Source organism: Dromiciops gliroides, chromosome 3 (genome assembly GCF_019393635.1).
Source record: "Dromiciops gliroides isolate mDroGli1 chromosome 3, mDroGli1.pri, whole genome shotgun sequence".
Classification (NCBI taxonomy): Eukaryota; Metazoa; Chordata; class Mammalia; order Microbiotheria; family Microbiotheriidae; genus Dromiciops; species Dromiciops gliroides.
The window spans coordinates 62,153,943-62,170,523 of record NC_057863.1 but is presented as its reverse complement, the minus strand read 5'-3'; the positions used below and the strand labels follow the sequence as shown (position 1 = coordinate 62,170,523).

The 16,581-nt window shown below is 36.5% G+C and overlaps 1 protein-coding gene and 1 pseudogene across 1 annotated transcript in view; one reads left to right on the top strand and one right to left on the bottom strand.

Annotated features, from left to right (window-relative positions):
• DOCK10 (dedicator of cytokinesis 10) overlaps nt 1-16,581 on the bottom strand; it is a 274,169-nt gene that overhangs the window by 88,709 nt on the left and 168,879 nt on the right. Inside the window, exons 16-23 of the mRNA XM_043993341.1 lie at nt 14,954-15,076; nt 12,344-12,423; nt 10,264-10,451; nt 9,673-9,738; nt 7,011-7,103; nt 3,358-3,481; nt 2,898-3,019; nt 2,527-2,613 (exon numbers count right to left, since the gene is read on the bottom strand). Coding sequence (XP_043849276.1) covers nt 2,527-2,613; nt 2,898-3,019; nt 3,358-3,481; nt 7,011-7,103; nt 9,673-9,738; nt 10,264-10,451; nt 12,344-12,423; nt 14,954-15,076 — 883 coding nt within the window. The remainder of the gene's footprint in view (nt 1-2,526; nt 2,614-2,897; nt 3,020-3,357; nt 3,482-7,010; nt 7,104-9,672; nt 9,739-10,263; nt 10,452-12,343; nt 12,424-14,953; nt 15,077-16,581) is intronic.
• LOC122752323 lies at nt 6,232-6,327 on the top strand (annotated as a pseudogene).

Genomic DNA, 16,581 nt, shown 5'->3' with positions numbered 1-16,581 from the left:
GAAAATATAAAGAGATTCAAAAGATAAACTCAAGGATGACATATTCTTAATAGATTACAAAGAGAAGTTAGTAATATTCAGAATACATTCCTAAATTTTAAGGATGATAGAAAGCTCCTCTCGTCTTTTATTGCAAAGTGCCCACAATCTTCCTGTAAAAGGACCATATATACTATCGTTTTTTAAATGATGGGCTCCGTTTAAAATGAATTTTACTACATTAGCAGAAACATAACATCTGTGGCAAACATCTGGATACCTTGGGAAAATGATACAGACTTATTGGCACTGATAACATTTCTTAGAAATATGTTTTGAAATAGTTTGATGAAATACATGTAAAAATATCTAGATAAATGATGAATTTATTTTAATTTCCCTTAGATGCAAGAATCATAGTGTAGAAACATAGTAATAATTAAGGTCTTAAAAATATTTTATGAATCACTGGTCGGTTATAGGTGTCAAAAAAAGATCACTCGGGGCAACTAGGTGGGTGGCGCAGTGGATAGAGCACAGGCCCTGGAGCCAGGAGTACCTGAGTTCAAATCCGGCCTCAGACACTTAACACTTACTAGCTGTGTGACCCTGGGCAAGTCACTTAACCCCAATTGCCTTACCAAAAAAAAAAAAAAAAAGATCACTGGGAGATGTGAGAAGCTTAGGATCATTGGAAGAAGTGAACAATTTTTCAAATGCTATCTATCCTGATCTTGGGCAAGTTCCTGTCCAAGATATTTGTCCCACTGGATTAAGTCAATGGATTAGCCAATCAATCAATCAATCAGCACTTATTAAGCTCCTATTAGGTACCAAGCACTATGTTTGATGTTGAGTATACAAAGACATAAATGAAACAATCCTTGCCCTTGAGGACCTCTCATTTTATTTGGGGGAAACAACTTATATCTGTTGAAATATATATCAAATAAATACAATGTAATAGTAAGGAAGAGCCCCTAGGTGGCACAGTTGATAGAGTGATGGGTCTTGGAGTCAGGAAGACCGGAGTTCAAATCTGCCCTTAGACACTTAATAGTTGTGTGACACTAGACAAGTCACTTAACCCTGTTTGCTTCAGTTTCCTCATCTGTTAAATGAGCTGAAGAAGGAAATGGCAAACCACTCCAGTATCTTTGCCAAGAAACTCCAGTCACCCCTAAATGAAGTCATGAAGAGTCAGACATGACTGAGCAACAATTTTAAGGGAAGTCAATAGCAGTTGGGGGGAGATAAGGAAAGGCTTCCTATAGGAGGTATCTTTGAAGGAAATTTGGGGGTCCTCAGAGGCAGAGGTAATTAGACAGTGCATTTTAGACATGGTGTGTGTGTGTGTGTGTGTGTGTGTGTGCCTGCTGATAGAATGTCATATGTGAGGGACAGTGAGTGGGCCAGATTTACTGGGCTATAGATTGCATAAAGTAGCATGCAATATGCCTAGGAAGATAGTTTGGAAACACTGTGAAAGGATTTAAATGCCAAGAAGAGGAGTTTACATTTGATTCTAGAGTAAATGGGGAACCACTGGAGCTTTGGGGAATGATATGGTTAAACTTGTGCTTTAGGAATATCATTGTGGCAGCTGTGTGGAGAATGTGATGAGCAGAGAGGTGAGGCAAGGGGACTGAGGATGAGGCTTTTGCGATAGTCCGGGTTGGATAAGGGCCTAAATAAATCAGGGTGGTAGCCAATCAATTACATGTCACAATCTGGCTAATATACACTTTTTATCCATTTTGCATTTTCTCCTATGATATGTGGTTGTGTGGCTGTGGATCATGGGGTACTACATTCTCATAAACATCACCATTATAGGTGAATAAAAGAGAAACTGAAAGACAACATGGTAAATGCATACTGGCTACAGCCTATCACCAATGATGACTTGCATTTATTAAGAGGAATAAAAGATATCATGATGGGCAAGAGGGATTAGAAAAGGAGAAAGATCATTGTGTAGTATGCATGAGAGAGAACAAATGGACAACTCAATGCTATACTCTTTTCTATGACATATTTAAGTTATACCAAGATTCCTCATACTGTTGTAAGGTTGGTAATGTACCATAACTGCTAAAGTCAATGTGATTCACTATCGAGAAGGGTTTTTTTTTTTAATGAGTTGCTTATATTTTCACCACAATTTTATTTCATCATAATTTTTATCAATATTTAATAAAAATAATAACAATTTTCATCATAAATTCAGGTACATAATACCTAAGTAAAAAGGGAGACCTTCATCTAGGCAGAATAAGAGTTTATTACAGGGGGCAGCTAGGTGGTGCAGTGGATAAAGCACTGGCCCTGAATTCAGGAGGATCTGGGTTCAAATCCAGACTCAGACATTTGACACTTACTAGCTGTGTGACCCTCACTTAACCCTCATTGCCCCACAAAAAAAAGAGTTTAGTACAGTGTATTCTTTATTTCTCAGGGGATCTTTACTGATACTGAGAATTTCTGAAACTTCCTTAACTTTATAAATATCAATGGAGGTAACAACATCAAAGAGAATGAACTTACCTGAGTATTCACTGTTGATACAACAAATGTTGTTACTTTGAAAAGTGGTTTCCCACCATCCACCCATTTAAAGTCACTCCCACTGTGCTGTAACACAAAGTTTGTTGATGTTATTGCCAGAGTTATACTACCCACAATTCAGGTTGTTTCATTTTTCAACATAATTTGTTGTCAAGATTTGTTAATGTTGAGTTTTAAATTAGCAGGAGAAGAAAATACAAAATTGATTACATTTGATAATACATGGAGAAATAGGCCAGTGACAGAATGAAAAAGGTATTTTTTCATAGCAAGGATATTTCTAATGTCAATAAACCAACTAGGAGCAACAGAACCTTTGGTCCCTTGCATATCGTTGGCATATAGGATACCTTTCCAGTTGCAGAATCTTGAAGGCTTAAGTAATTAGGAGGCAGACTGGTTGCTACTGGGATATTATATTCTTTAGATGCTAGCTGATCACCTCTCATCAAAGGAAGCCAAGAGTATCCAACTGTTTAAGAGAAGAGATACAGAAAATTTTGTTGACCAAGAAATTTTATGGTAAATAGTCAAAGTAAAGACATATGTAGGCCCTTTCTTGAGAGAGTGTGATGATGGACTGAGAATGCAGATGAAGACATATTTCATTTTTTGGACATAGCCAATATGGGAATTTGTTTTTCTTAACTATACATATTTGTTAAAAAGGAAAACAAATAAAAAAGACATATATGACTTCTGAATAGTTAAACCTCACATGACATCATTCAACAAACCTGTGATTTAAAAACTTTTTAATTCAAGCAAATAACATGGATCTGTGTCTCTATGTAGGACTTTGCTCAGTACCTGATGTTTCCAGAGCCTCCTTCTTTTTGGCATTAGCCTTTGCATTGATGTCGCATGTGATGTGATAAAATGAAAACAAAATGTGATGTTTCTCATGGAGTTGTGTGGGCAGCTCAATTTTCACCTGCAATGTAAAGGAGTACTTAGGATTTCAGAGTTAAGTCATTTATCTAAGAATAATGTAAAGGAAATAAAATGGCATAAAAAAAACTGAAATTCATGTTTAGGTTAGGATAGGGACCAAGCCTGCCATTTCATGGGCAGGTAGGTGGCACAGTGGATAGAGGGTTGGGTCTGGAGTCAAGAAGACTCAAGTTCAAATCCAACCTCAGACACTTGCTAACTGTGTGACCCTGGGCAAGTCACTTGACCTCTGTTTGCCTCAGTTAGAAAACAGGGGTAATAATAGCATTTCCCAAAATTGTTGAGGATAAAATGAGATAAGTATAAAGCTCTTGGCACATAGTAGGTGCTTTATAAATGTTATAACAACAAGTGAGGAAATTCCTATCAATGTAGCCCAGCACCTTCTCTGTAACTTATAGTCTAGGCAGTTAAATGGTGTAGTAGATAGAGTGCTGTCCTTGATATACTAGCTGTGTGACTCTGGGAAAGTCACTTAAGCTCTGTTTGCCCTCAGTTTTCTCATCTGTAAAATGGTGATGATAATAGCACTTACCTCCCGGGGCTGTTGTGAGGATCCAGTGAGATAATAACTGTAAAGTGCTTAGTACAGTGCTCTGGCATGTAGGACATACTATATAAATTTTAGCTATTACTAAAGTGTTGAGAGTGTACTGCGACTTGCCCAGGATCACAAAGAGAGTATGTGTTGGGGGAAAAGTTTAAAATCAGGTCTTCCTGCTGCAAGGCTAGTTCTCTATCTACCTTATCAGGTGGCTTAAGTTAGCAAGTACTTTAACCTGTATTGTCCTGATATGGCTCTCAACTCTCATGAGACATTGATTAATTAAAAGCAATCAATCAATTAATTAACTAATTAATGAATGAATTCATGCTTTCCTTTGTTACTTTCTTCTCCTTTTTAATAAAGATGTTATTTTATGAACCTCATAAGACTTAGATCTGTAAGGGAACTTTGAAGACCAACCCTAGAAATGTTAAAGGACTTAATCAGGGTCACACATCCATTAAGCTGTCTGAACCTAGGTCTTCTTGACTCCATGAGCATTCCCCTATTCTCTATGTCATAATACCTCTGACACAGCCTGGCTATGAGAATCTGGATGAATTTTTTAACCTCTCACTGCCCTATTCAGATACCACCTAAAACTCCTATTTACAGAAAAGGTGCTGACCTTTATTGGTAGAAGGAATTTCCTCATGTAAAAGTTCCCTACCGAGCACCAGGCCCAGAGTCAGGAAGACTCGTCTTTTTTGAGTTCAAATCTGGCCTCAGACACTTTCTAGTTGTGTGACCCTGGGCAAGTCTCTTAACCCTGTTTGCCTCAGTTTTTTCATCTGTAAAATGAGCTGGGAAGGAAATGACAAACCACTCCAGAATCTTTGCCAAGAAAACCCCAAATGGGGTCACGAAGAAGCAGACATGACTGAAAATGACTGAACAACAAAAATGTTAATGAAATGATAGAATAAGTTTTCATCTTCATTTTGTGAAAATGCAAATTCTATAATAGCATGATAATGTGATAACATTATAAAATCGGGTGAGATTATTTCGACTAAGGGTAAGGTTTACAATAAGCAAACATACAGAAAAACTGTGATCCCATCATGTGGTATAATTCAAGGGCTTCTCAAGAAAAATTCATTGATTAGGTAACAGGTTACAATTGGCCACTGAGGAGAATAATTTGCTAAAATTTCAGGTAGGCAAACATCATATCTTATCAAAGTATCAGCTCTGGGCTACAAAGATTCAAGGATAACTAAAAAAACCCCAAACAACCCAAACCAAAAAAAGCCCCAAACCTGATTACTGAGTGATTTACTCTTTCCTCAACTATGACATAAAATATATGAACAAAACTAATATGGTAATTAAGAAATAAATTATTTTATATCAATATCTGTATCTAGGTACATTATATTTATGCCAGAACAAATTCTCAAAAAAAAAAGATGTTAAGTATATTTTGTTATTGTGCAGCATGTTGAAAATAAATCCTTGCTTCATTTAGGAAAGAACTAGATCTTGGGAACTTTAAACTAGGAGATCTATCCTAGGATACTCCGCAAGGTTATTTGCATTTAGCTGACTATAAACAACATTATTTGCAAATACTTTTCTATGATTTAGTAGATTACATATTCACAGAATCTGAGAATTTAAAGAAATCTCAGCAGCCACCTAGTCCAACCCATATGCAAAAGGAATCCCTGAATAACCAGTGATTATCCAGCTTGACAGCTGGATCCTAGGTCCATTCATCCAGTTCTTAGACAATTGTATTCATTAGAAAAGCTTGCCTCAGGGGCAGCTAGGTGGCACAGTGGATAGAGCACCAGCCCTGGATTCAGGAGGACCTGAGTTCAAATTTGACCTCAGACACTTCACACTTACTAGCTGTGTGATCCTGGGCAAGTCACTTAACCCCAATTGCCTCAAAAAAAAAAAAAAGAAAAAGAAAAGCTTGCCTCTTTGCCACTTTGGCCAAGTAAGTACTAGGGAGTTGTCTGAGGCAGTGAGAAAATAAGTAACTTGGAGCAGTCACACCACTAGTGTCATGAGTATAAAATCATGTCTTCCTGATCCTCAACCTTGGACTCTACCCATTGTGGCCAATTGGACTCTCTCCATGTGGCCTATGTCTTTGCACTCCAAATAGTTAAAACTGGCTAAACTTGGATTTTTGTGCATGACTTGTATTTTCTCAAAATTTGATATAATGATTGCTTTGGAAGCACATATATTAAAATTGGAATGATACAGAGAATGAGCATGACTTCTGCTCAAGAATAACAAGCAAATTTGTGTTCCATATTAAAAAAAAATCAAATTACACAGCAGCCTGATTATAGGATAGTATTAAAAATCAGCAGGACCAAAAATACATTATTCTCCTCTTGGAAATGTTCAGTTTTTTTTTATTAGCAGTATATTGGAGAAAGGGGATATGCCAGTCAACTGAAAGTTAATCTCTGATGCTCTAGATGATGTCTTTTTGTTTCTATGACCTATGAAAAGGTGGTGGGATTGTCTTGCTGTGGAAAGAAGTGACCTTCCTTTATCACGGCACTTTAAAAAGCAATGCCATTCCTGCTACGATTGAGATCACTATTTCCCCTGTTCCCATCCTATTCCTTGAGTTCTAATGATAGGGCTGTGATTCACCCATGTAAAGCTGTTGAGATTTTTGTGATTGTCAGGGACTCTGGACTTCTCTTCACCTCTAGTCAAGTAATAACTAGGGGTTAATTGGCTACTGGTGAGCATTTATGTCAAGGAATGAGAAATGCAATTTCAAAAATTCAGGGTTGGTTAAATACTGGATGCAGGCAAGACTTTAGTGGAGGTAAAAATCCTTGTTTAAAAAAATGATTTCTGCCAGAGGCTCACTGAAATGAGCTGTTGTATTATTTTAATGAAGAAATCATATTTTTGAAGCATAAACTTACATATCTCCCAGCCTTACTGACTGACATCTAGGATCTGTAAACAGTGCACTCACCTCATCAGAGAAGTCAGGACTCTGGGAATGATGAAGTACCGTTGTGTATGCTGCAGTAGTGAACAATGGCCCTCCAGGTTTTCCGTAAATACACTGTATATATTGAACAAGCACAAAGGTCTGTTTTAATGCTAGAATAATCATAATGACTGACATTTCTGTATCCTTTTAAGATATTCGAGGTGTTTCACATACATCATCTCACTTGATCCTCACAATCATGTGAAAGAGATGTTACAGATGATACCTTATATTATACATGAGAAAACTGAAGCTCAGAGAATGGAAATGATTAGCCTTTCTTTGGTCATACAGCTGATAAAAATAAGAGGGTTAGTTTCTTTAAAAAAAAAAATTTAAGAGGGTTAGTTTCAAATAAGTCTGTCTGATTCCAAATCGGTAATTCAAGGTATATTGGTAAGCAACTTCTTCAGATGTTAATTTCACTGCTGTTAGTCATATTGAGGTCATTTCTAATATCCTCCTTTCCAGTTGTTTAATTAACTAATTAATTTTGACTATCAAACTGTGCTATGAGTGGAGGCACCCCTTGCTTTTATCACATCTTCAAATCTGATGTTATTCTAATCTGTTGCATATGAAAAATTTTACAATTTGACTTTGGACTATGATTCATTTTTTAACTTTTCTCCACTAATTAATGTTTAGGGTTTTTTTGTTTGTTTGTTGTTTATTTTTTTGTTTTTGTTTTTGTGGGGTAATGAGGGTTAAGTGACTTGCCCAGGGTCACACAGCTAGTAAGTGTCAAGTATCTGAGGTCGGATTTGAACTCAGGTTCTCCTGAATCCAGGGCTGGTATTTTATCCACTGTGCCCCCTAACTGCCCCCTAATGTTTGTTTTTTTTTTAAATGCTGATGGCTTATACCTTTGATTTAGTACCCGTTGTCCTCGTGATTTCTTTAGTTTTCACAAAAACATGGGTTTAAGACCTGGCTTTATCCTTTAACTAGCTATATAACCTTGAACAAATCACATGACTTTTCTGAGCCTTATTTCTATAAATCTATAAAATGGAGCCATCGCCTAGCCTCATTCCTTTACATTTTAAAAGGATTAAATATTTTAGAGAGCAGAGATTGTTTCATTCTTCAAATTTATATTCCCAGCATATAGCACAGAACCAAGGAAACAACAGGCATTTAATAAGTACGTGTTGATGGATTGATTAAATATCATGTAACCATAATGTGCTACATGAATGCAAGCTATTGACATTACTATCAGGGTCAGCTAGGGGTTGCAGTGGATAAAGCACCAGCCCTGGATTCAGGAAGACCTGAGTTCAAATCCGACCTCAGATATGTGACACTTACTAGTTGTGTGACCCTGGGCAAGTCACTTAACCCTCATTTCCCCACAAAAGAATCACACAAAAAACAAAACAACAAAAACAAAAAACAAAAAACAAACCATTACTATCAATTCACTGACATTCAGCAGGCAGGTAAATTATTCTGGTTAATTCTAAAACCCAGAGTACAGGTAGTCACCCCTGTCTAGAAAATTCTCCAGCTTCACCTCGGCCTCATGAAATCCCTATCCTTCTTCAAAGTATAACTCAGATGCTATTTTCTACCAGGGCTTTTCCTAACTTCCCCAGTTGCTAATGTCTTCTACCTCTTGAAATGAATTTGTATAACTTTGAATATTTTGTATTTTTTATCTGTCTATATATTATAGCCTACTTCATTTTCACTAATGTCAGTAGAATGTAAATTCCTTGAAGGCAGGGGCTATTTTGCTTTTGTCATTCTATCTCCATGAATAGCACAATGTTTTATACATAGTAGGCACTAAAGAGAGTGGTTGAATTGAATTTCATAGTGAATTTAGGATGCAGAAATGGTGACTCCCCCTTCACCCCAAATCTAGGGTGGTGCTTTTCCCCATTTAAATTCATGCTGACTATTGGATATTTCTAGGTTTCTTGAAGGCTATATAGAAAAAAAAAACAATTTTCCTTTTTCCACATTTTCATAACCTTATAACATGGAAAATATAAAAGAAAACCTTGAAAAGACATGTTTGGCTAAGTGAACTTCAGTAATTATGTAGAGTAATATAGCAGAATTCTATGTACTATGTACATTTTTATTGATCCTTCACAATCATATTATTAGCATCAGGGACATAATTTCACATTCTAACTTCAAAACCACTTAACTTGGAGTTCCCATTTGGCTCCACAGTCATGCCTTCCATAAGCACAAGTGTCCAAATGGTCTATTGTGCTGGTAATGAGGCCAAAGTAGGGGCAGTCTCCCTGCACAAAGCTTTGGAAGTTTGGCCTGCTGAGCGATATTTCACATCAAACACACAGGAGGTGAGAGCTGGGCTCTTTTCCGGTAAAGGGCAACTACTTCTCAAGGGGAAGCTCTTCACATTCATTTGAAACAAGGAAATTTTCTTTTAAAATTATTTCAATTCAAGCGGCACCTTGAAGCTGACATTTCCAATGGCTCCAGCTAATGATTGCTATTTTTTAAAAAAAGTTTCAATTCAATAAATCTGAAACAAATGTATTAAATTGTTCTCTTTTCAACTAAATTCAAATAAAATATCCCTGTTTTGTTTGAGAAAAGTATGCTATTTCTTTCCCATTTTCTTTCTATTCTATGACTCTTTGGTGTCTTGGCTCACCTTCACTGGCTTGGCACCTTCTTCATCTGAGTTTCTGAATTCAATGCACACAGTTATGTTTCGTGCCTGAAATAGCAAAGGGAAAGAGAAGTTATAATTTGTTATTCAGTAACATCACCCCCCCAAAAAATTCTAAGTGTTTGAAATAAGTAGCCCCTATTCACACCAAAGAACCCATTTCACATGACCTTCCTCATGGGGTTGAGCAGCATAAGAGCAGATTCTGGGAATATATTTTTTTAAAGCATTATACTCATTACACAAGACAAAAGTTCAAACACAATAGGATTTAGACATGGCTCTTTTTTCAGAGCACATTCAAAAGCTATAATAAGAATGTGGCCAAAAGAAAAATTTTAGGATGAACTTCAGAAAAGATTGTTAGCATAAGTCACAGAATTGCATTCCCCTTTATAATACCAAAGGGAATCCCATTGCAGTTCAAAAGTAATCGTTTTCCCTGAAATAGCTTTCTATTCTGAGCTCTTGGCATTCAGCACTCTGTAATTTCACTTTCCAGTCATGCTCCCTCTGATGTAGGTATCATGAAGGGCAAAAAGTTTGAGGTGTTATCAGAAAGGGAAGGCCTACCTTATTGAAACATTTCTGCCCATCGTATTTGAGGTGCTTTGGGTAAACATAAATTTGGTTTTTATATACCCGATAAGGCCGAGAATACTTGGTTGAATCATAAACAAATTCTTCCACTTCTACTGTTGGCTCCTGTTGAACCATCACATCAAAAGGCTTGATGGGGATAAAGGATGAGGTCACACAGTCTTTAAAGGGAGAGAACACAAAAGTGTTAGTTAAGTGTTTATTTTTTTTGGACCAACTTTCCCGAAGGGATTTCAGTGCAACCTCTCAAGCCAGAAACTCTGTGTGTGTGTGTGTGTGTGTGTGTGTGTGTGTGTGTGTGTGTGTGTGTGTGTGTGTGTACATGTATATATACAGGTATGACTCCACTCCCTAACTGGGGGCGGGGATCCCCGAAGGCATTTAATCTCCTACCTTTGTGTCTTTGTATAAATGACTGTTCTCCATTTTGAGAATGAACTCCCTCTTCACCCCTGCCTCTTAGAATCTTGAGTAATTCTATAACCATAGTCTATGGCATTAAAGAGGTGGCAGAGGAATGTCTCAAAGAAGCAAGTTACCTTCTTTCATAACATTTCCAAAGACCCTTCATACCCCAACCTGACCATCAAAATCTTCGTGTGTTGTTGGCTAAATGTAATTGGAATTAGTCAATTGAAATACATTTTAATGATAAAGCACAGAGTTCAAATTTCAGCTTGTTTCTCTTCTAAAGAATATTTCAGGCATTCATTTTGACCCATGCTTTTTTTTCCTTCCCGTGCTCAAGGACAAATGAAAAATAGTCCAAAGAAATAGCCTAGATAGCCTCGTTTAGGCTCTCTCTGTCTCTGTCTTTCTCTCTCGCTCTCTCCATGTCTCTCTTACAACAATCAATACTAAAATAGTTAAGAGCAGATGGCTTGGATTAGATTCCCTGCTATATCTCATGCTAAAATAATTGCATGGCGAAAATCCAGGGAGGAAATTAGCATGGTTAAAGGTAATCAAGATATCATGTAATGTTCTCCAAGTCCATACCACATCAGACATGATAATAATAGCTAACATTTATATAGCACTTAATGGTTTGCAAACAAATATTAGCTCATTTGATCCTCACAAATAACCTTGGGAGATAGGTACTATCATTTACAGGAAACCGGAGCAGACAGACGTCAATTAACCAACCTTGGATCACACAGCTAGAAAGAATATTAGACAAGATTTGAACTTGTTTCCACACTCTGGGTCCAGCATTCTATCTATCCAGTGTACTACCTAGCTGCCTCTAATGATAAAGGAGGATGAAGGCTGACATGAGGTACTTTTATAGTAATGAGAAAGCTACTGTAGGTATGGGCAGAAGAGGTGAAGAATAACTAAATAATCCTTTTTTTCCCCATAAATGCCTGATGACCAGCTTAGTCAGCTTTTTTTGTTTTTGTTTTTGTTTTTGTTTTTGTTTTTGTTTTTGTTTTGAGTGTGGCTGTTGTAGTTTGGGGAAGGTTTGGAGCTATGAGTCATCAGTGTGGGGAGTTCCCAGTTTGGACATTCCTTCCCCTGAAGGCAGACCAGCAACTGTCTGTAACTTATACTCATGTTGGGACCATGAGAGATTAAGTGCTTGCCCAGAGTCACGTAACTTGTATCCATTAGAGACAAGACTTGAACCTAAGTCTTCCTTACTCCAAGGCCAGCCTTCTATCAACTATACCACATTGGCTCTAACTAGCTTGATTCTATGTACCATGCTCTATTAAAAAACAACAACAAACTACTATGCAAATCAATGGGATTTTTGACCATACTGTGAGGAAGAGAATTTCACTTATTTGTAATGAGAAGGGTCTGGTTTCATTGACTATTAACTAGTCATGCTCATATGGGTAGCTAAGATATAGCCCATATACTTGGTTATGGTCTTTGTTCTATGCATTTACAATAAACCCTGGTGGAGAAAGGAAACATACAGTGATGTCAGCACAATGATAACAGTGATTTGAACCTGCCACCCCAAATCTCAGCTCCCATCCAAAAATTTATCAGAATTAATGTGTAAAAGGCTACGATCATTGATGATGACTTATCATACTTGGATGCTCCAAAGGTACATTTTCAACTATAACATCCAGGCATCCAGGGATGGTCTGCATTTTGCTTATCTTGTCTGCCCTAGAAACAAGAAGATATACCAAGATGGAGCAAATGATGAGCATAATAATGAATTATCACCAAAACACAGAAACAAATTAGTCAGTTCTTGATTATTCTTGACCAAAGAGGGGAGCTTCTGCTCCTGAGTATAGAATATCACAAATAATCTATAATAGTTCTAGAAACGAAAACATAAAATGGTAGTAAAAGAGGTAATCAGGGAAAAGTCAAGGCAGAGAAAGGTGACTGAACACTTGCTGTTTTTCTATCTCACTATGGATTTTGTTCCTCCAGAACTGTTATTTTACTGGTGGAGGGAACTGTTGATTCAGAATCTCCCTCCACTGATAAAGATGGGCATGTAGTCTATAACTTAGATTCTTAGAGAACTGCCTGGACTCAAGGGCTTGGACTCTGTATTGTATCCTACAGTGTCAAAGGTAGCCTATGAACTCAGGTCTTTGATATTCTAAGACTAGCCTAAATTCAAATTATTTTGAATTCATCCACATTTATATCTATGACTTTGCATATCTATTTCTAGTTATCTATCCACCCATGCAGCTGAGCAATCCAAATAATTTTATATGTCAGACTTCAGAAATTCATCAGAGTTAGTAATCATTGGTAGTAGGTCAGAATTTCCCCTCTTTCACTGGTTACTCAGTCTATAGGCCAATAGCGACATGTTACAAAGCTGATTTGTACAATTCCTAGGAAAATTCCAGAACAGATTATAGAAGAGATGGCTAATGTGCACCCAGAAAAGGGGAACAAAGATTGCAAAGAGTCAACAGGACTTCAGTGAGGACACGACATGTCAGAGTAACATTAATTTTAATATTGTCAAGATTACTGAATTAGTAGAACATTGAAATGTAAATATAGTTTGCAAATACTTTAACAAAGCATATTGTTAAAGTATTTTTCACTATTGTCATGGAGAAGGAGAGATGTGGAACAGACAATAATAGAGTTAGATTTTTTTGGAACTGGATAAATGGTTTCTTTCAAAGAGTAGTTGTAAAAGATTTGGTTTGATGCCAACTTGTCATGAGGTCCACAGTGAAGAAGACCCGGGATCAGTACTTGTCCTTTTTCTGTTAAATGCTTTTTATCGATGATTTGGATAAACATCTATCTGGCATACTAATCAAATATGCAGTGGATATAAAGTTTCAAGGAATAGCCAACAAACTGGATCCAAAAAGATCTTAAGACTAGCACATTGAGCACGTCTAATAAGATGAAATTCAGTATGAGAAAATGTAGTCTGACATTAAAAACAATTCATAAATACAGAATAAAGGAGAAAATTAAGAAAGTCTGTCTGAAGAAAAAAGATCCTGGGGTTTGGTGGAATGCATGCTCAGTATGAATCAGCAATACAATCTTGGGCTGTATAAAGAGGCATAATTTCCAGCAATAATGTCTCTCCTTTCTAGACTCCATCTGTATGACTGTGTTCAATTTTGAAAGACATGGTTTTTAAAGGATATTAATAATGTGAAGAGTACCTAGAAGAGGCAACTAGAATGATGAAGGGCCTTGAATAAGTCAACCAACAAGCATTTATTAAGCACCTATGTGGAAGGTGTCATAATTAGCTCATATTATATGAGAGTTGATTGAATAAAGTAAATATGTTTCTATTAGAGAAGACTGGTGTGTATGTATGTGTGAGTGTCTTTTCAGGTATTTGAAGTGATGTCCCATAGAAGAAGGCATAAACTTGTTTTGTTTGACCCCAGAGGACACAACTAGGATTTAGGAATGAAAGTCACAGAGTCAAATTTAGACTTGATGGCAGGAAAACAAAACAAAACAAAACTTCCTAAACATTAGAACTATTCAAAAGTGGAAAAGGATTACTTGGTAGTTGGTGGGATCCCCCTCTGGAGTTCTTTAAGCAAAGAACTTCTCAGGCATGTTATATTGGTAGACCAGATAACTGAATTTTAAGGAAGACATCCTCAATTGAGTTTCCTGGGATCAACCATCAAGGCTAGTCTCATTGTTAAGTTATTATCTGTTTGGCTAAATGAAGTTTTATTTTAGAATACTCATAGTGCTCATTCTTACAGGTGGAGGGAAAAATATTTAATAACTAACTAAAAATGGGGGGGGGGGATAGGAAAGGATACTGTCCTGGCAGGTATAAATGAATGCCCATCACACAACTTGAAAACCCATTATTAAAATTCACATGAACAAGAAGTAGGCTGGATAGTGAATTCTCTGACGTCAAATTCCCATAATTGCTTCCTTTTTCATATTCTGACAGTCAGTGGTTTTGTCTTCCTATCTGATAGCACTCAAGCACTCCTTAACATTTCAAATCCCTTCTCTGTATTTTTTTTTGGGAACACTTGGTTTAGGGTACAATCTAGAAGTCTGTGAAATAACACAAAGATCACCCTTGAGTGAGATTCTGGTACAATCTGAACAACTAATTCAGAATTTGATGCCTTTTTATAGTGATCACAAAGAAATCATCACGACTTGTTGCCAAGTCTTGTTTTGGCATAATAGTGCCCCAAATTCTTACCTCCTGTAATCTGATACCAGTTTAATCAGATCTTCAGTGGAAATCTTGCTACTCTCTTGTTTGTACAGTGGAGAAAATCTTGATTCTCTATCCACATTGCCCTGGTTATCTTTAAATACTGATCTGCAATAAAATCATATTGATCATGTTAGTTTAGCTTTTGTTTTCCTGGGTTTTATTTATTTATTTTTTTGGAGTTGAATTGAGAATTTAAGGTCCTTGAAACAAATATTGTCTTTACTTTTGTATTTGTATCTCTAACATTGAGCATAGTTCTTATAACACAGTAAGTCCTTAAGAAATTATTTTTTATTCATTTTTTCTTTTCTTCATCTATTCATCTTGATGTAAAAGCCTGAAGGGTCCTGGGGAGGAAGGTGAATATGAGAGTTGGGAATCAGATTCATATTCCTTTATAAAAATCATTTTTAACCCATATTTAAAACTCATTATTTTGGAAAATCGTAATTCAGCATCTCTAGTTTGAGTTGAATTATCTTTTTTTCTTCCCCAGGGTAAGTAAATAGCTTGATATGCACATAGAGGATAATCGGTGAATTTGGCAGGTGCTGACGATTAGAACTCTGCACTATTTTCAATCAAGATAGATACATCGACTCCTTCACTTTCAGGACAAGGGCAGAGGTGAGACTAGTGTATGTGAGTCGATGAACATTTCAAACTATAGAAATAAAGGACACAAATCCAAGCTAGTTGTATATCTCTTACTTCCTCCTGGTACCATAATGCTATGAAAATATTTGTTAGGAAATTTGTTTGGGGTTGAATAATGGTGAACTTGGGAGTCATATGGCCAAGGAGACATTACCTTTATTAGGTAGCAAACTCCCTGAGGGCATAGATAATGTCTTACACAAACATTGTATTTCACCCAGCCCTTGGCACAGGGCACATTGTAAGTGCTTAACAAATGTGTGCTGAAAGGATGAATGAATACGTACATGTTAGTTTTTACTCTTTCAAAGTGGGAAAACAGAACATCTATCTAAAATTAGATTTGAAGTCAATGGATCTGGGTTCAAGCCCTGGCTATGTTACTTACTAATTGTGATCTCAATTAAGTCACTTAAACATTCTATGACTCAGTTTCCTTAATTGTAAAATGAGGGGGTAGTACTAAATGACCTCAAATGTCCCTCCTAACTTTAAATCAATCATCCTATGAATTAGTCTTAATAGTGTTAGAAGGATGTTCGATTTTAATTTCTGCCAATGTGTGGACCCTAGTTAGGTCATTTTATTGCTTCTTAAATCTTCAAACTCAAGTTCACCTTTTTTTTTAGGACCATCAATCACAAGATCACATCTTTTAACACGATATGAAAAAGGGTGATAAAAGAATAGGCCAAGTCTGTTATCAGAAGCAACAGGTTTCAACTAATATAACCAACCCTTTGAGTTTTCTCTGTTCTATTTTACAATTTAAAAAAATAACAGAAGAAAATGTAGGAAAAAAACATTTGAAATATAAATGTTACACCAGGTTTCACTTCAGGTGATTGGCATATTGAAAGTGATATGACATTTATTTCTCATTCTACAAGAATGGTAATTCAATTCAATCAATAGTTTTTTCATTATCTAGTCATTCCAAAGACTCTGCTCTC